The sequence below is a fragment of the Girardinichthys multiradiatus genome, chromosome 3 (genome assembly GCF_021462225.1).
Source record: "Girardinichthys multiradiatus isolate DD_20200921_A chromosome 3, DD_fGirMul_XY1, whole genome shotgun sequence".
NCBI lineage: Eukaryota > Metazoa > Chordata > Actinopteri > Cyprinodontiformes > Goodeidae > Girardinichthys > Girardinichthys multiradiatus.
In genome coordinates this window covers 6521731-6542188 of record NC_061796.1, presented here as the reverse complement: position 1 = coordinate 6542188, position 20458 = coordinate 6521731, and the positions used below count along the sequence as shown (strand labels likewise).

The window sequence follows — 20458 nt, the reverse complement described above, 5'->3', positions numbered from 1 at the left end:
GATATCTCTCGACCTCCCGCACAAGCTCAGGCTCCTTCCCCCCCAGCGAGGTGACATTCCACGTCCCTAGAGCCAGCCTAACCATCCGGGGATCGGGCTGCTGAGGTCTCCACCTTCGTCCGCCACCCAATCCTCTTTGCACCGGTCCCTCACGGTTCCCCCTGCAGGTGGTGGGCCCACTGGGGGATGGCCTCGCGTCTCTCGTTCGGGCTTGGCCCGGCCGGGTCCCGCGAGGAGCAACCCAGCCACCAGGCGCTCTCCGACGAGTCCCGACCCCAGGCCTGGCTCCAGGGTGGTACCCCGGCTCCGCCGTACCGGGCGACGTCACGTGCCTCGATATTTTGTTCTTCGTGAGGGATTCTTGAACCACTCTTTGTCTGACCCATCACAAACAACCTTTTTGGGTAAATGATCTTAGCAGGCAAGCACGTGTTCTTAGCTGTTAGCAGTTGGAGCTAACAAAAGAAGCTTATAGCTTATCATCAGAATCAAACATATACCTTTAAAATACCACTAATAAAAGGGTTAAAATCCATAAGCGTGGACGCATTATGGGGGGGGGTCTTCTGTGTTTAAAATCACCCTTTAAATAAAGTTTGTCTTAACTTTAATAAAAACACAAACTGAGCACGTGCTGAGCAGATAATCTGCTAGCACTAAGATGGCTGAGTTTTCAACAAAAACAAATGTCATAAAACTAAAAATGTTTCAATTATTTAACTCTAAACTACTTCTCTCTGCCCAACACAACCACTTACGTGAACTGTGCTGAGGAAAAATTGTCCGGGGGACGAAGTTGAATAAAGTTTGCAGCTAACCTCCGTAGCTGTGGGGTGGGGCGGCTTGTTCTGTCGGCCGCCCAAACTGCACATTACTGCTGTAACCACGGTGATGCAGCCCCGTTGTCCTCCTTTTAGACCGGGAAAACTGCCCAACTCGACGTTGTAGAGACAGGGTCTCTGCTGGGAACTCTCTGGAACACAGTTTGCTTCTGTAGCCCTCAGAGAGAAAAGTCAAGCAACGCTTGTACCTTAATTACAACGTTCATGAATGAATACCGGATACACAAACAACTCATTCCTACTTAACTTAGTGCATATGATCGCGTGATTGTATGACACTCTTGGATCCAGTTTGAAGAGTTAGCCAGCAAAGAGACATTAGCGTGCTGTGTCCCTCTGTCCAGTTCCTCTGGGGACCTGTGCGGAAGAGGTCTGTTTGTTGCAAAAGCGGGGTTTTTAGTCGGACAGTGACGTCACGGGAAGTCCGCTGTTAAGGCAACAAATTGCGCATGGACTTTTGGATTCCAAGACAAAATATGGTGAAAATATTTTATGAACAGTATTTCTGTACAAAACTACACTAAAACTAAATGAAAAGTGAATTAGAATGACTTTAACTGTGACAAAAACTACTGAGAAGTTTGTCCAGGAATTAAAAGACTTACATACCATTGAAACTCAACAAAGACCTAATTTTAGTTGTCAGAAAAGGCAGGACTAGTTATTAGTGTCATAATGTAGAGTTTCTTTAAACTCTGAGGAGAACACAACCACAGATTCAGGACAGCGTTTTAAAAGATTTATTTTGTGAAGAAAAAAGGAACAAGGCGAGACAGGGACCCAGGCAATGACAGCAGGAGACTGGTTCTTCTCTGGAAGGGAAGGTGACAAGGTTATGGCTATCCCAGGAGAATTTCAAGGTGTTTTCCTTTAGAAGGGTTTGTTCAGGGACTTACAGCCAGAGCGGTTGTGGTTTAGCTGGGGAGGTAAGTCTTTCCTCTGAGATGGAGGTTGGCAGGATGAGTGTGGTAGGCGGCAGTTTCCTTTCTTTTCTTTAGCTCTCAAGTGATGACTCAGTTTAAGCATTCCCACGTAGGAAGGTGGACAGGCAAGTGATAACAGAAGTAAGGTTCTCCAAAAAAAACCTCACCCAAGCCAGGGCCAGAAGCTGAAAAGGCAGGGAGCCTCACGGTGGGAGATGAGGAACAAAACCTTGAAGCTCGCTCAGAAAACAGATCACAGGAGTAAGGAGCCTTAAAAACCCAACAGGCAAGGTCTGGGAAAAAAGACAAGAGAAAATTCCGATTAGGTTCAGCAAAATGTATGCACAAGCACTGCACATCACAGTCAGTACCACAAAAATGTAGCAACGGGCTGACGTCTCCCTCCTGGTCTCATCTCCTTAAGAAGGCCAGTGATTAGGCCCTGATCAGCAGCACCTGCCAGGAAACGCTCTAGAGCAGAGGGTGGAAAGAAACACACAAACACATACACTGTGCACCAACACAGAGCCCTGACAATTAGTAACTAACTCCATTTGATTCAAGGATAAATGTCATCCAGATGTAGTGAAATGTTTTTTTAAGTTGTAAGAGGACCTAAACAGGAATTCCTCTATGATTTCATATTTTTGACGATTAAAGTTACAGGAAATTTCCTTGAAAATAACTTCCAACTTTGTAACTTTAAAAAGTAATAAGGGTACTCTTTAGCATCCTTTGCCAATAGGTTAGAACTTGGGTTTCTATAACATCTTACAAGGTTAAAGCATACAGAGAAAAAGGTGTTTGACCATTCGTCTTTGCAAAATGTCTTTTAGCTCAAGAGATAGTCATGGATTATGGTGGTCCGGAAACCAGCTCTGTATTGATCTGGCCACATGCTGGGGATCATTATTCAGTCGAAAGACCCTATTATGACCTCTTTTGTTTTCTGACAGAGGCCACTAAGATTTAATGTTAAATACCATATTTTGACGAATTCATGAGCTACTCACAAATACATTTCCAAGACCTTTTCAAAGGGAAACAGGGCCACAGCATCACAGGTCCTCCACCATGCTTAACTTTGGGCATGATGTACTTTCCACATACTTATCCTTCGTTTTATGCCAGTCCCACCTGGGTGGTTTGCTGCCAGAAAGCTCAGTGTTAGTCTACTCTGACCATAACACGTGGTATTCAGTTACAAACTGTGCAATTTAGCAAACTTCAGATATTTGCGATTCCTTTGGTAGTAAAAAAAATTGGTCAATGTTAGGTTGAATTGCCATGTTAATTAAATGTATTTTAAATCGTTTTCACTTTAGCCATATCGTACCTTCAAGCATTGTTTCCCCATGCAAAAGTTTTATTGAAAGCAAGAAGCTTGATACAAAAGTCAGTACACAGGACCCAGTTTTTCATGTAAAAACGCCATACTTTCCCAGAGTTCACAGTTCTTTACGTTCATTAAAAATAAAGTTTATCTATAATTTATGCTTGTTTTTATTGTAGTCAGCAGGCTTTAAATATAAAATCTGCAAAAACAAGAAAATGGAGTGAAGAAAGGAAGGAAGCAAGCACACAAGAAAGGACACAATGACAATTCAGTATTTCCCAAAGAAAAAAGGACAGAAGAAATAAAGAATGTGGAAAAAGTAATGGCATAAGGGCAAAAAGACCAAAATGCAGAAAAGGAAGAACACAAAGAAATAAGGATGTATAAAAGGAAGGAAGTGTTGGAATAATTGTATAGATTTATTTTATGTTTCCTCTTCTTTATTAACTTTACTATTTGACCTTTATAACCTTTCATGTTGTATGTGTAAGTAAACGTGATGAGTTGTTTGCAGGCAAGGAGGAAAGGTGGAATCTGGATGATGCAGTCACAGTTGAGGACATCATAAAGATGAAGGCTAATTGTGCTGAACAAGGAGTGCACATATCTTAAGATTTATGAAGACTGTGCAAGTGTTTGCACAAGATAATGGGGTACATGATCTATGTCACGTTGCTACTGTTGTTCCCCACCCGTTAAGAGCAGCAACGTTTATGTAACTAGGGACCACCATAAAGATAATAAAAGGTGTTGGAGAGATGTGTTTTTCAGAGTGGTAGATTTGTAACTGAAAGCACATCTGTCCATTCTCCTCGCAGCGAGTAAAAAAACTAATTCTCTTGTCTTTCTCTTCTCTCTCGGAGTTCCGTCAGCCGTCTCCCAGAGATACTTAGCATCTCTGGGAACTCCTTCAAGACTGTTGGAAAACCATTTCAGGTGACCTCTTGAAGCTCATCAACAGAATGCCAAGAGTGTGCTGAGCAGTAATCAAAGCAAAAGGTGGCTACTTTGAAAATATAAGACATATTTTCAGTTGTTTCACACTTTTTTGTTCAGTATATAATTCCACATGTGTTAATTCATAGTTTTGATGCCTTCAGTGTGAAGCTACAATATTCATAGTCATGAAAATAAAGAAAACTCTTTGAATGAGAAGGTGTGTCCAAACATTTGTCTGTATTGTATATCATCCCTTGTTATAGAAATGTATTGGGTAATGTGTTGTATAATACTATAACTTTTCTAATAATATGAAAAAAAAAAAGATTTTAAATGACAACTTTAGACCCTGGTTTCAATAGCTGGAAGTCCTAAATCAGGGTATTGGCATTATTTACATGACTCAAACGTTGCACTGAACCAGCAGCAGTTCAACAGAAGGATAGAGAAAACGATACCATTAATACCGCTTAGATCATAGGTGACACCATTGACAAATAGCTTATTATTTTTTATTAAAATATATAAAACCACCAAGGGATTAAATAGAAGCTTTTTATAGACGAATTCAATTTACTAATGTTTGAAAGTTTTATTTATAAAGAATTACATTTTAAGAGATTGGTGTCCCTCAGATTCCTCTTTTGGTTGAATGACCCGCTACTGTTTTACACCAGTCTTTGCTCACTACACATTATACACTACACTATACATTTCAGACATATTCAGCAAATTAGAACATTATCATAAGGCTTGTTTATCAGATTAAACGTACCCTTTTAAAATAACTTTTAAGCAGATTTACACAAGGGCAAAAAGTCTGTAATAACTAACAAACTATCCACATCTAATTGTATTTAAGTCTTTCAAATGGCTCTAAGCACCATTTAATTTTTGGCTATATCACAGTGACAGACATTACACAAAGTATTCTGCTTCTTCTGAGGTAGTAACAAGGTGAAGAAAAACAAACGAAAACTACAAATGGATTTTTAAGTTGACTTTACTGCATCAACTAAATTCCTTAAGAAAAAAAAGGTAACATCAGATGGTGATAGAATATTCCCATTAAAGCATCATTTCGATGTGTGTTCAACATTATTTTTCACATTTTAAAAAAAAGAAACACCTGGTAAAAGGCATACAAGAAATAAACCGAAGATTACAAAGTGATATTGTACAAGAAAAGTCATAGCATAGAAAGGAATAAAATTACCAGGGTGAAGCCTACTTTACATATTGTCAACAAAATATGCTGAACCTCAAAATGTAAGTTGTTAATCAAGACATGTTGGTCAGGATTCATTTTTTAAAAACAATTATTCAGCAAATTTAAACAGATTTTCAAACACTGTCTCAGAAACTATGATTTTTTTTTTTTCAAATCCCAATACAACTAAAAATATACACAACTATAAAGGAGAGTTTACCCCATCATACAGACACAAGTCAAGTGCTTTTTGAATATTCAACAAGGTCCAAACAGCTGGAAGAAGACAGAAGTAAGGCATTAAAATACCTTAAGTTATTTCGAGAGAAGATAAGGTGTACATGATGAACTTGAAACACTACTCAGAGGATGCAGTGTGAGAACGCTGATGTTCTTCCAGCAGGTGAGGAAAAGCAAAAGCTTTGTCACATTCTGTGCATTCGTACACAACCTCGCCAACATGGCTCTCCTGATGCTGTTTAAGAAGACCCCGCTTGCTGAATGACTTGTAGCACATGTCACAACGGTATTCCCCGGCTTGGTTTTCGGCATGCAGTCTCATGTGGTTCGATAAATCCTGGGCTGTGCTAAATTTCCCTCGACAGTGCATACATTTGAACTTTTTTCCTAGGTTGGCTGTAGTGGCGGTATGCTCTTTAGGACCATGTTGTCTAAGCTCGTGCTTTCTGAGATAACGCTTCTTGGCAAAGGTCTTTCCACAGGTTTCACATTTGAACTCCTTCCAGTTATTGGGGTGTTGATCGTTTTGATGCTCCAGGAGGCTGCTTTTAGAGAAAAACTGCATTGAGCACTCATGGCATCTATACAAGTCTTCTCCAGTAACGTCGACGTCCTCTTCATCCCCTGCAACCTCGTTACCTGGACTTACATCTGCTGGATCAAAGAGTGTGTTCTCCACTACTTCCAGCTGTTGCAGGGAACAATGATGGTGATGGAGAGCCTCTTTTCCCAGAAATCTTCCACCACACTTTCCACATTCATATTCAGCTGGTGCTGTAGGGTGAAACACTTCTTGTTCTTCAAGCTCACCTTCAGTGGTGTTGTGTTCTGCCTTTTCTCTTTCAGGTGCACAATCAGGGTGAATTGGAAAATGATGGATCAGTTCCGTGGCATTGGCAAAACACTGGTGGCAAACTGGACATATGAATCCATCTGATGAGTCTCTTTCCCAACCGATTCCTGTTGCAGTGCCCTCATGGGTTTTGAGATGGCTAAGGAAGTACTGAGATGAGGAAAAACTACTGTTGCACTGATTGCATGGATATTCTCGATCAGACCATGCCTGATGATGGGTGTTGCGGTGCTTGTTCAGGTGAGACGCATGAAGAAAGTGTTTATTGCATTCTGTGCAAGTATAGGGTCGCTCTCTGGCTTCCAAGCAACCGTGCTCCGACAGTTGTTCTGGATTTCTGAAGCGCTCACTACAGATGCCACAGCGGTACTTGAACTCTGTGGTATATCCAAATACGCTTTTATGCTGTTCATGCTCTCCCTTTGAAACTGAAGGAGGGGTGCCTTCATTAGATGTCGAGTGAGACTTCCGATGCTCGGCTCTGCTGCTCTTACACTGAAATATCTTATTGCAGATATCGCATGGAAAGCTCTCTTCGCGGTGGGTGGACATGTGCTCCGCTAGCTGTGTGGGTCCAGCGAAACCGAGATGACACTTGGAACAACGAAATGGGCGACTCTTCCCATGAGAATGTTTATGGTTCCGTAGCGCAAAGAGCGAAACGAATCCTCTGCCGCATGTTTGACACTGAAACTCAGACTTGTGCATTCGCTGGTGCTGCTGCAGCTGGGATGCCTGGAAGAAACATTTACCGCATTCGGCACATTCGTGTGGCTTTTTGCCCAGGTGACACAACTGGTGATCCTCAAGACTTTCTGATGTTGGGAATGTCTTCCCGCACACATGGCATGGGAAGTAAGGGGCAGAGTCAGAGTTGCTGTCGCTATCAAGGTTTAGATCTTCATCACTATCACCATTTGTACTAACATAACTGCTAGACTGCTGGTCAAAACTGCCCCTTTGCAGATGTGCACTCCTAAGCTGACTTAGCTCTTTGGGATGCCATTTTTTATAATGTCTAGACAGTGACTTTTTGGATGCATACACTTTGCTGCACCACTGGCAATGAAAAATCTCATCACCATGTTCTCCACTGTAATGTTCACATAAAGCTAGCCTCGTCCAAAAGCTTTGCCTACACAATTTGCAAGCAAAGGGTTTATTACTTTCATGACCTGCTTTGTGTTTTTCAAGCTCAGACAATGTGCTGCACACCTTGGGGCAAAGTGAACAGAAGTACCTTTGGTGGACCATATGCAGTTTCATGTGTCTCCTCAGGTTTCCTTGATTAGAGAACATTCGTCCACACTTGGAACATTTATTACATTTTTTCTCTTGCTCCTCCCTTCCATGGTCTTCAAGGTGACTTATGAGCAACAGGCCATCAGTGAAGCTCTTATCACATTCTGAACATTGGTACTGCACAGCTTTCTTTTCTGTACTTGAGTTGCTGCTCTGGTCCACATTTCCATATGAGGTTGGTGTTGAATTCTCCTCTGGCTCTTCTTTACAGGGGAAGTTAGTTTGTAAATTGTCTGCACTAGCTGTTGTTGTTGCCACAGTTTCTAAATCCTTTTTGGACTTGGAGTCATTAAAAGCATAATTGATCTCTGCTTTTACAGGGACATCCAGCCGTTGGCTTACAATTCTGCATTTTCTGAAGTGATTTCGGTGTTGGGTTTTATTCCAAAAGCCCCTGTTGCAGTATTTACAGGCAAAAGGTGTTCGTGTTTCATGCGCACGCTGATGACCAATTAGTCCTGCTCTGTTAATGAAACACATGTTACATTTCTGGCAGACGAGCGGATCTGAGGTCGTTGGAGCCATGTCAGGTTTAGATACATCACCATCATTGCCAGGAGCTTTTCCATAACTCTCATCCACAGGCTCTTCTTTGATGTTTGGTATATTGGACAGAAGTTGTTGCAGTGGAGCAGTTGACACTGGTGGAGCCCCTGTTTCCAGCTTGTGTGTACTTAAAAAATGTTCTTGGAGTTGTGAAAATATCAAAAATCGTGAACTGCAGTACGCACATGAAAAACCTTTCGGTGGGGGTTGAGTGGATGACTGACTGCTTTTGGAAACAGTTGGTGAGCAAGATCCTAGAATGCAAGTTTTTTTGTGGATTTCAAGTTGTTTTTCTGAGAAAAATCCCCCACACCTGTCACAGAGAGCATTGCTGAGCTGAGTTTTGTCCTTGCACTTGGAATTATGACGCAACAGATAATCGCTTCTTATGAATTTCTCTCCACAATGCTCACATGAATATGGCCTCTCTCCAGTATGTAATCGATTGTGCACATTTAATTGCCAGCTGTTTTTGAATGCACGGGGGCAGTAGCTGCATACAAATTTCAAGTCTTTGTTGAATAAAGGCTGAATCTTCACCAAGATTTTTTTCCTTATCCCATCAAGTTGTTTGGCGATTTTGTCAGTTGGTTGATTAGTTTCATCTTGATGCAGTGGAGTATATGATTCAGTCCTCGCCTTTTTGCACCTTTTTGTCCTTCGATGCTGTTTCAAAGTTTTTTCATGAGAGAAAGCAGAACCGCAACGCGAGCAGTTGAATGGCTTTATAGTGTGGAACATAGTGGTGTGTCTGGAAAGTTTATTCTCAGTTGGGAAGCTTTTCAAGCAGACCTTACAGTCAAAGCTCTCCTGTTCATCAAGTGGCTTTAGGTTGAATTTACTTTGCCAACCTTTGCCAACATCTTCCAGACAGATTTTGGGGATTCTCACCTCCAGCCGTGTCTTTTTACTTTTGCACAGAGCCTGGTGCACTTTCAGATGGTCATAACGTGAAAAGCAGCTGTCGCAGGCTTTGCAGCGATATGGCTTCACCTCATTGTGTGTCAGAATGTGATGCCTCAGGCTTCGCGCTTTCAAGAAAGTCTTTGTGCAGAATTTGCACTTCAACTCAGCTTCACCCTCTGGTTGGAGTTTTTGTGATTCCAAATCTGCTTCAGCATTCATTTTGAGTTCTGGTTGATTCATTTTTGAACCAGCATCGCAAGAAGCTTCATGCTTTAAACACAGAGTTTGACTTCTGAATCTGTGGCCACAGTGCATGCATCTGAAGGGTTGCACGCCAGTATGCGACACAATGTGTCTCAGTAGAAGTGATCTGTACCTGAACCGTTTTGGGCAATATGGGCATTTAAGCTTGAGCATTTTACTTGCATTAGAGTGTTCAGGTGTTTCCTGAACATTCTGGCTGACTTGTGTTGAGTTTGACTCAGTTGATTTGTCAGCAGAGGGGATCTCTTTGGTCTTGACACAAACCAACTTGTGACGAGAGATCATGTTTACTCCAAAGTACTGATCACATTTTGTACACAGATGAAGAGACTTATTCTTGTGGGCATTGAGGTGCATATCTAAACGGCTTAGTGTCCAGAATCTCCGGGGACAAATGGTGCACCAGTAACGCTTGTTTTTTATCAGATTACTAGAATTTGCTTCTATAGGTTGCTCGTTTTTTGCATGTGTGCAAGTCTCAGAGTGAATTTTGAGGTATACTGATCGGTAAAACTGTCTTCCACAGTCAGCACAGGAAAAAGGTTTGTCCCCGGTGTGTTTGACCATGTGGCGCATGAGAGAATGACGAGTTGTAAATCTCTTCTTGCAGAATGGACAATCATTTGAAGATCCTGAAATATGCATAAGAGAATGTTTTCTTAGTATTTGTGCATCATCAAAGGTTTCTTTGCACAGGGAACATTGCAACACCTTAGGTCTATCCTTTTCTTTGAGAGTTTCTGAGGGTTGTTGTGGCTTTATTTGAGTTTCATCTTCAGGCTTCTTTGTCTTCTTGTCTTTGTTTTTGTGAGTTTGTAGATGCCTAAGCAGATACACTGGATACTGGAACTGTGCCAGGCACTCTGGGCACTGAAGCATTCCTTTTTTAAGGTGAGAGCTTCGGTGCAGGATCAATTCTCCAATTGTAGGTAAAATCTTTCTACAGACTGTGCACTGTATCCTCTTCTGATGGACAACTCTGTGACCAATCAGATGAGTACGTTTCTTAAATCCCTTTCTACATTCCAGACAGCGGTATGGTCGGTCACCATGATGACCACGCTCATGTCTCTTTAGAGACGACAGAACAGGAAAACTCAGTCCACAAAAGCGACAGCTTTGAGTAGGTATTGGGAATTCTTTTGTCGTGTCTGTGCTCTCTTCAGTCATTGTGCCGCCTGGAGATGCTGGTTTGGACACGGCAGATTTCCTATACCTGATTATTTTGCCAGTGCGTTTAAACAACTCGTGTTTTTTCATGTGTCTATACTTTCCAGAGGGATGGAAAAAAATTGCAGGGCAGTGGCTGCATTTGTACTGAATTATGGGTGCTGTTGAAACTTGGGTTCCCTGCTTTTTTGCTTCTCCTTCCTTCCCTTGTGTTAACCATACATACTCTTTTGATTGTGGTTTCTGATCTTTTTCCTTCATACACTTTTGACGCAATCGTAGCTTCTCCCTTGCGAGTCGATTGAGGGTTTCTCGCAGGCAAGTTAGTTTAACATGTCTATATCTGTTGGATGTTGCTGTGAAGGTAGCTTTGCACAAAGGACAGACATATTTATCACCAACTTTCTTCTTGCCTCCATATATTGCATTTCGGACACAAAAACGCAAATGTCGAGCCCTGTTGTAGGAATACTTGAAATGCCGTGGACAAAGAGGACATTTATATAATGCACCCGTCTCACTCTGATAAGACAAAACAGCCATGTTTTTCTTCTTGTGAACATTGTAGATGTGCTTTTTGGTCTTCTTTGCAGAAGAAAACGTTTTGCCACAGAAATTACAGACATTAGTCTTGGAGATGTCAATGAGCCAGACGTAACATTGCTTCATGTTTTCATATGAAGTGCTTTGTGCCACATATTTCTGTGTTGGTGTTTTGATATCAACAGTGTCAGTCTTCTTAGCTGCCAGAGACTGCTTGCACCTACCAGGGACTCTTTTGTGATGATTTAAAGAACTAGATTGTGCAAAGTAAAAGCCACATCCTTTGCACTGATATGGTGTACGGCCAGTGTGATCACGCATATGCCTGATGTACTGAAGTATTCTGGAAAATAGAAGTCCACACCTACTGCACTTGTAGGGACCGCAGTTGTTCTTCTTAAGTGGGATGATCTGACCGCACAAATGCTGTTCCTCCTGTTCATTCTTCTTCAAATAGACATTACAAGTCTTGCAAAATTGATAACTTGGCATTGGATGGCAACTGTAGTGGTGCTCGATTAGATCATCTACACTGTTGGATGTGTGTAGGCAATTGGCACAGTTGTAGGTGTTGCTTATACAATTTGTTGACTCCATGTTCATCAATATTACAACAGGGTGCAAGAATGGCCTCATGTTTACAGAAAATGTCAGTTGAGGTTCTGGCCGCTCAAACTGGTCCATGGGATCCTTGTCAGGTCTAGTCACAGGTGTTTTTTGAAGCTGATGTGAGACATCACATCTTTCGACAGCACCACATGAAGACTCATCTCCAGACAGAGGCTCCCCATACAACAGGCCAAGTTCTGACAGGGCTTTTGCGGAGAGGTCCAACTTTTCATGTGAGTCTTTCGCATCTTCAGCAAAATCAGCCTGTTCCGTTTGTTCTTGAGATGGAAAACTTTCATTTATTGAATGAGGTGGATCTGGGGAGAAGGCTAAGTTTGTAATCTCCTCTTGACTTATCGATTTCTCGTCTAGGAGGGAATTGACATCAATTGCTGCACTTGGCTGTGAACAGGACTTTAAATCACTGAAATCTCTTTGTGTGTTACTGTCAGTTATCATAGCTCTGGTAATACATTTTGGATCTGTACTGGACATAGCATTTGTGCTCTCAAGTGGACTTGCCCATTCCTCTGAATGAAAGGGAAAAAGATCTGTGTTCAAGACATTTTTGTGTAAGGATTCTGAACGATTAACGATGTCACCATTATCATTAAAGGGATTGTCATGAATGACCCTGGGACTAAATTCTTGACTTGAAGACAAGTTTGGAGCTTCCTCGTCTGGTGAGGTTCCCATTTCCTGATCAGTATGCAAGTCTGTGCCTGAACTATTTCGCTTTAAAACAATTTCTGCTTGACTAACAGTATCATTTATATCAACAGAGATATTGTCACTTGTGACAATGGGACTAGAGTTTTGCCTGGGAGGAGAATTTGGAGTCTTTCTCTCTGGGGGACTTCCATTTTTCTGAACTGGGTCCAGGTCTGTGCCTAAATTATTTAGTATGGAATCTGGATGACTTTCTATACATTTATGTTTTTCCTCACCAAGATCGTTACAAAAACTGTCAACAGTTGCATTAGATGTGCAACTATCTTGGGAGAGGATTGGGGTTGTCTTTTCTTGTGTGCTTTCCATTTCTACACTAGGATCAATGTCAGGACCCGAAGAGGATGGTTGCAGACAGGAATCTGCATGAATAAGATCCTGCTCATAATTATTAGCAGAATTCTTCAAAATGCTGTTGTTGGCACTGGGACCAATACAATCTGGATCTTGAGAAAGAAGGTTGGACTTTTCTGCTCTTGTAAGATCTTTACTTTTTTGGAGATATTTATGCGTACCTGAACTGGGTGATGCCAACAATACATTACTGGCCACATCTTTCTTTATGTGATCACTTGTCTCTTCAGAAGAATGGTCCCTAGTGTCACTTGGCCTACAACAATCTGTATCTTGAGAAAAGGTTGACTTTTCCTCTACTGCTGCACTTGAGGATTCCTCATCTTTCTGTGTTTCTTGACTAATATCTGTGCCTGCGTTGGAGTCACGTGAATGATTATCACTCATTCTGCCAAGACTTTCACAGGACTTTGGCTCAGGTAACTGCAAACTGAACTCTATGTCATAGTTGTTGCTACTTGAAAGGCTTTCACTTTGCTCATCATTATCATCTGAAGAACTTGATTCATTCATAACCAGTGGGTGAGATGAATCCTTCTGGATTCCTCTTTCATGCTGGTCGGTTTTCATCATTTCATCTTTGCAAATAGAGGAATTTGGAATTAAGGATGTTTTTTCATCAAATAATTCATCATCCAATGAGCCTGATTTCTCCCAAAGACTTTCTAAGACCTGACTTTTTTCCAGCTCATTCTCATTCACAATTGTGTCTTGATCATCAGTTGAGTCTGGATTTTTGAATGCTTCATTTGGATTAATTTTCTCTACATGATCATCCATGTAATTTTGCTTATTGTCAAATGTACCTGGAGCTGATTTTAGCAGCTCCTCCTCCTCCATTGGATGCTGACGATTTCCATCTTCAAAACATTTTTCAGTAATTTGGAAGTTTGAGTATGTAGCTTCTGCAAGATCTCTGTCCACATCAACCTTTTGTTTTTGATCATGAAAAGCATCATCATTTCCATCATATTCATTCCCTGTAGTGCTTACATCAGAAGAGGTAGCAGAAGAATGATTCTGTTCCCTGTAACCTTTGACTGAAAAAGAACGTGTCTCTGACATATTAGGGCACAGTCTTTCAGCCTGGGTATTTCTATTTCCAGTTGTAGAGAAAGCGAGTTTTGGTGAGCTTTCATTTGAAACAATGTCAGTTTTTGGTCTCGGAAAAAAGTTACTTCGAGTGAATTTGCATGAAGGCCTTGCTTCTCTAGAATCTGTATCAGAGTAGTTGCTTGTAGCAGAGTAGTTTCCACGATATGACATAGCTCGCATGTCTCGTTCTTGCTTAGGACGATGAAAATCTGGTACAAACGATGAATGATGAGATCCTGATGTTGGCAGTTGGTTTGAAGCATAATTAGGAAAATCTCTACTCCTATATCTTTGAGGGTAATCCCTTCCCATTTGTTGTCTGTCAGGTTGCCATTGCCTTTCATAGTATCTATTATAAACACAGTCTGACCTTGGAGTTTCAAAACTAGTAGTTCTGCAATAGTTCGCATTGAAGTTTGTGTTCGGTAAAGGGACTTCTCGCGAGCCTACTGCACCAGAGAAATCATGATGTCCAATAAAGTTCCCTATATGCTGGGGTAGAGGTCTATCAGACTCTGATGTCCTCCTCAGATTTCGAGGATCTGATGAACGAGGTGGAAGGTTTGGGAAGTATGAATCCCAACCATGAGCCATTCTCTAGAGGAACTAGGACAATTTGCTTTTTGAATCCAATCCTGAAAGAACACACAAAAAAAAAATAGTTTTAATAAAATCTTTGATAACAAATCTCTTCAACCAGGAAGCATATTATCTCACCTTTATTTGAACATAGAAGCACCATCCCAGGAAGTCAGAGCCACATCTAGTAGGAAGCCTACATTTAAAACACATATGAATCATTGTTAACACTCCATGTCTTGCCAAAGCCATAGAACATGCCAGATAAACTAAGTATGACAATTTTCTAAGTAAATATATTTACAAAGGTGTACGATGGTGTGCAACCATGCATTGGTAAAGTCTCATTACCAAGGAGTCACACAGGAAACATCTCATGATTGGTTAAACCAATTTGTTGCAGGCTGCAAACATTAAGGCCATCGCTAGTGGGCTTATTCCTTTGTGTGGGAGGACGGAAAATTTCAGTCTACACTCACCTGCTCAGTCTGAATTATTTTACATCACATGGATGGCTCTGGAACATGTGGCACCAGGAGGTACCATGAGAACCCACAGTCAGTCTATAAATTGCGCTCAGACTGGGTAATTGGCAAAGAAGAAGAGCAAAGAAGAATGCCAAGCAACAGTATCATTTGCCTTTGCCCGGCATATCAGACGGGCTACATTATGGGTTACGACCTGTGTGCCATCTGCTAGGGCTGCCTCGGAACTAAGCATGCAGGTTGGGCCTTATCCCTACAGCCAACCTGCCCTTATTGCAGGCGCCTCCCTCTAGAGGAGAAGCAACAACATCTTTCCACTAGAAGGGGAATTTCCCATAGCGCTAGATGTCTTTCATGGTAGGCGGAATCGGACAATTCCACCTACATAAGCCAACACACAGCCAACAAAGATAGGTGCACCATCAGCCCATGCTCTGGACCTTCCAATGTTGGCAACCACCCCACTTCAGGCGATGGGCACATTCATTAGCGCACTGCTGTACATCATAGAAAACGTAGCTAGCGCTAAAGATATCCCGGTCCCTGCGTCACTAGACCCATCTCGCCATCCCATCATCCCAGCCCACAAGACCCAGTCTGGCCCCGCTTCTCGGCGAGGCCAAATTATTTAAAAAGAAATCAGGTTGAAATGTTGAATGTTCATTGGCTCTGTCCATTGGCAGTCCTTCTGCTTTAAGCCTGTGATCTTTTTCATCCCTGTCCACACATCTCTTATATTGTTTAGCTGAAGCTCGCTCTCCAGCTTCTTCTCGTACACCTCCTTGCTGTCTCTTATCTTGACTTTAAGTTGCTTTAGTATACTCCTCAATAATTCTCTGTCTCCCTCGCTAAAGGCTCTTTATTTCTTGTTAAGCAGGTCTTTCAGGTCACTGGTGATCCAGGGTTTGTTATTGGGAAAGCAGTTCACCATTCTGGTGGGGATGGTATCCCAGTCTGTAGCCTCAAAGCAACCTCATAGGACTTCTTCAGCTTCCTGTGATCATCTTCTCACGGTTCTCTTTATTACAGTTTGCTTCTGAACAAGGGGTTCATATTTCAAGCAGAGAACAACAACATGCCAACTACCAGTCCACCTTCTTGGAGTTTTTTCCACTCCTCTTTAAATCTCTGTCTGCTCGTATGGTCAGAAAGCCTGGCAGAGAGATGCTGGATTCAGGGATATCCTGCAGCCATGTCTCAGTGAAACACATAATACTGCATTCCAGATACTATGGATGGGTCCTTTGTAGGGCTTGGAGATCATCCAACTTGTTTCCCAACGATCTCACATTGCCCATCAGAATCGATGGAAGAGATGGCTTGAACTACCTTCTCTCTCTTCTCTTTGCTTCTGCTCTGTATCCACGGCGCCTCCTTTTCAACTCAGCAGGGATTTGGGGTTGTAGTTGAAGTATTATTTGAGCTTTTGAGATATTAATCAGCTGCTCCCGGTTGTAAAAACACCTTGTTGCTATGTTGGCACATCTTAACAAATGGACAAAAGTAAAAAGGTATCAGAAAAAAAATCCTTCCAGCTGCACAGCATCTGATACCAGAGAGGATATTTGTAAAACAAAAAAATATATCCACCACAAGAAGACTTTGAGAAAAGTAATAGAGCTACTCCAACCTGCTGCCAACTTGAGCAGTGCAAATAGTGGTCAAATACAAAATAAGCCCAGTGTACAACAATTTCAGTAGTTGAAGATATTAGTTTATTATTATAATATATACATGCTCAATCAGTGATGAACAATCTTCTGACATCGCATTTCGGCACGGTTGGAACCGCAAGCAAGCACTAAAAATAGTAATGGTTCCATTTAACAGTTACTAATGGAAAAGCCTAAAAAGCGAGTAGAACTGTACCGGACCGCCCTAGGTAGGGACTAGTGAAAAAGGGGCATAATATATCCCATGCACTCAAAGCTGTCTCAATGAAGAACTAATCAGCATTTGTCACTTCACTTGTCTGTGGTCAAATGTACAAGCCTCTTCAACAAGACAATCTCTAAGTAAAACACAGTGGTGCATAACCCCTCATCACAAACCTTTGTTTTTTCACCTGTCCAGGTGCAGCATATAAGGCATGGCACATGGAGAAGCTGGTTGCCTACATGTGCTTAGGCAGCTTTGCTCTTCAAAAAAATATACATGGAGTATCCCAATTGCTTCATTGACTTTATCAAATTAGGGTTGAATCTGGCATCAATGTAGACAGGTTGCATTAATAAAATATAAGCCTGTGTTTGTATCGCTTTTAACCTTTTGGATTACTTGTGTGTTCGTGAGTGTTGACGTGTGTGTTTGGGTGAAGTAGCAGTGTGTGCTAGTTTGTCACTGGGAACTGCAAAGATGTTACAGCGATGAGAACAACAGTAACAGAACTCAGTGCCAAAGAGCAGTGAAGGGCAGGTAGCATTGGCCCCAAGAGGACATAGTAGCCACCACACTGCAGCATTGCTCTAGTCCCCACACAAACACCACACAGACTGGAGGTGTGTATGTCCGAAGTGCATTAAAAATGGGGCACAGCACCGTCCCTGCACGTTATCTTGGAGCATGGTCATGAACCTCTGAGTGTTTTTAACTTGGTATGCACATAGCGTGCCACGCTCCGTTCAACATGGATGAATTTGAAGGTGCTCCTGTGGAGCAGGTTTGTTTGTACCAACATTTATAGGAGGGATCCTATAAATGTTTCTTCTTAGCAGCCATAAACAACAGCTTTCAGTACAGTGCACAGCCATTTTTTGTGTGTGACGTCAAGCGTTTCTTCTCTTTTTTTAAAACCACATTTCCACTGGTTATGTATTTTACTGCCATCTGTCTTTGCAGAGAACACAGCACCAATGTCAGCATAAAGTATAAATGGCTACAGCGCTTGTTCAGGCTTGTGTGATACCAGCAGAGTCCTGTGCAACACTTTGAAGTGGGATTAAAACTGAGCCTTTAGGCAGTGGGGGATGGGTGCCAAGGCAGCAGCTTAAAATCCCTGCCCCGAACCAGCTGTACAAAAGGCCCAAGCCCTGCCCACACCACTACAACAGACACCATGTCTAAGGACAATCAAGAGTTTCCTGATACCGACAGAGCTTAGTTCCATTTTTAAGCATTGGTGCTGCTGAAGGAACTACCCTCAGCTGCAGTGTAGTAAAATGTTCTGTGTCTATGCAATTCACCACAACCTGTCCAATAGTTGTTAGTTGCTTAAGTGGTATTGGTTTGGAGCTACAGTACAGACCAAATGTTTGGACACACCTCATTCAAAGAGTCTTTATTTTCATGACTATGAATATTGTAGCTTCACACTGAAGGCATTAAAACTATGAATTAACACATGTGGAATTATGTACTGAACTAAAAAGTGTGAAACAACTGAAAATATGTCTTATATTCTAGGTTCTTCAAAGTAGCCACCTTTTGCTTTGATTACTGCTCCACACACTCTTGGCATTCTGTTGATGAGCTTCAAGAGGTAGTCACCTGAAATAGTTTTCCAACAGTCTTGAAGGAGTTCCCAGAGATGCTTAGCACTTGTTGGCCCCTTTGCAATCACTCTGCGGTCCAGCTCACCCCAAACCATCTCGATTGGGTTCAGGTCCAGTGACTGTGGAGGCCGGGTCATCTGGCGCAGCACCCCATCCCTCTCCTTCTTGGTCAAATAGCCCTTACACAGCCTGGAGGTGTGTTTGGGGTCATTGTCCTGTTGAATATGGAATAGCATGCCGCTGCAAGATGCTGTGGTACCCATGCTGGTTCACTATGCCTTCAATTCTGAATAAATCCCCAACAGTGTCACCAGCAAAGCACCCCCACACCATCACACCTCCTCCTCCATGCTTCACGGTGGGAACCAGGCATGTAGAGTCCATCCATTCACCTCTTCTGCACCGCACAAAGACACGGTGGTTGGAACCAAAGATCTCTAACTTGGACTCATCAGACCAAAGCACAGATTTCCACTGGTCTAATGTCCATTCCTTGTTTTCTTTAGCCCAAACAAGTCTCTTCTGCTTGTTGCCTGTCCTCAGCAGTGGTTTCCTAGCAGCTATTTTACCATGAAGGCCTGATTTACACATTCTCCTCTTAAAGGTTGTTCTAGAGATGTGTTTGCTGCTAGAACTCTGTGTGGCATTGACCTGTTCTATAATCTGAGCTGCTGTTAACCTGCGATTTCTGAGGCTGGTGACTCGGATGAACTTATCGTCTGCAGCAGAGGTGACTCTTGGTCTTCCTTTCCTGGGGCGATCCTCATGTGAGCCAGTTTTTTATAGCGCTTGATGGTTTTTGCGACTGCACTTGGGGACACTTTCAAAGTTTTCCCAATTGTTCGGACTGACTGACCTTCATTTCTTAAAGTAATGATGGCCACCCGTTTTTCTTTACTTAGAATTTGTATTATGGCAAGAAAAAAGCAGCTAATAGTCTATTCAGTAGGACTATCAGCTGTCTACTGTGTCCACCATCTGCACAACACAACTGATGGTCCCAACCCCATTTATAAGGCTTGAAATTCCACTTATTAAACCTGACAGGGCACACCTGTGAAGTGAAAACCATTTCAGGTGACTACCTCTTGAAGCTCATCAACAAAATGCCAAGAGTGTGCAGAGCAGTAATCAAAGCAAAAGGTGGCTACTATGAAGAACCTAGAATATAAGACATATTTTCAGTTGTTTCACACTTTTTGGTTCAGTATATAATTCCACATGTGTTAATTCATAGTTTTGATGCCTTCAGTGTGAAGCTACAATATTCATAGTCATAAAAATAAAGAAAACCCTTTGACTGAGAAGGTGTGTCCAAACCTTTGGTCTGTACTGTACATCCCAACAAAAAGTGGCAAAGCTAGTTAATTGTTATTTAAGTTGGTCATTACTGGGCTGTAACTATCTTGCTTGGTAGTTCCAGAGGAGTAACATCAGGATGACTTCAACCCCCCTTGCCACCGTTAAAAACTACACAGACATCCAGAAAGTGGGTATAGAGGGTAAAGTCTGCTGTTGCCTTAAAGGCAATTCATTGTTTGACCTTAAAAACTTCCCTCCTTGAACCGCCACCTTAACGTGGTGGAGGGGTTTGAGTGCTCGAATGATCCTAGAGGCTATGTTGTCTGGGGCTTAAATGCCCCTGGTAGGGTATCCCATGGCAAACAGGCTATAGGTGACGGGTCAGACAAAGAGCGGTTCAAGAATCCTTCATGAGGACTAAAATATCGAGGCACGTGACGTCGCCCGGTACGGGGGAGCAAGGGTTCCACCCTGGAGCCAGGCCTGGGGTTGGGACTTGACGGAAAGCGCCTGGTGGCTGGGTTGCTCCTCGCGGGACCCGGCCGGGCCAATCCCGAACGAGAGACGCGAGGCCATCCCCCAGTGGGCTCACCATTTGCAGGGGGAGCCGTGAGGGACCAGTGCAAAGAGGATTGGGTGGCGGACAAAGTTGAGACCTCAGCGGCCCGATCCCCGATGCTTAGGCTGGCTCTAGGGACATTCCATGGCCCAGGCTGTGGCAGAGGCAAACATTTGGGCCT

General features: G+C 42.4%; 1 protein-coding gene across 2 annotated transcripts in view; it reads right to left on the bottom strand.

Moving 5' to 3' along the window:
• Nucleotides 1–5025: 5025 nt before the first annotated feature.
• znf1035 (zinc finger protein 1035) overlaps nucleotides 5026–20458 on the bottom strand; it is a 34938-nt gene continuing 19505 nt past the window's right edge. For both annotated transcript variants that reach the window (XM_047359258.1, XM_047359266.1), the window contains 2 exons: nucleotides 14579–14636; nucleotides 5026–14496 (listed from right to left, as the gene is read on the bottom strand). In XM_047359258.1, the coding sequence (XP_047215214.1) occupies nucleotides 5609–14455 (8847 nt within the window). In that variant the 5' untranslated portion in view covers nucleotides 14456–14496; nucleotides 14579–14636 and the 3' untranslated portion in view covers nucleotides 5026–5608. The remainder of the gene's footprint in view (nucleotides 14497–14578; nucleotides 14637–20458) is intronic.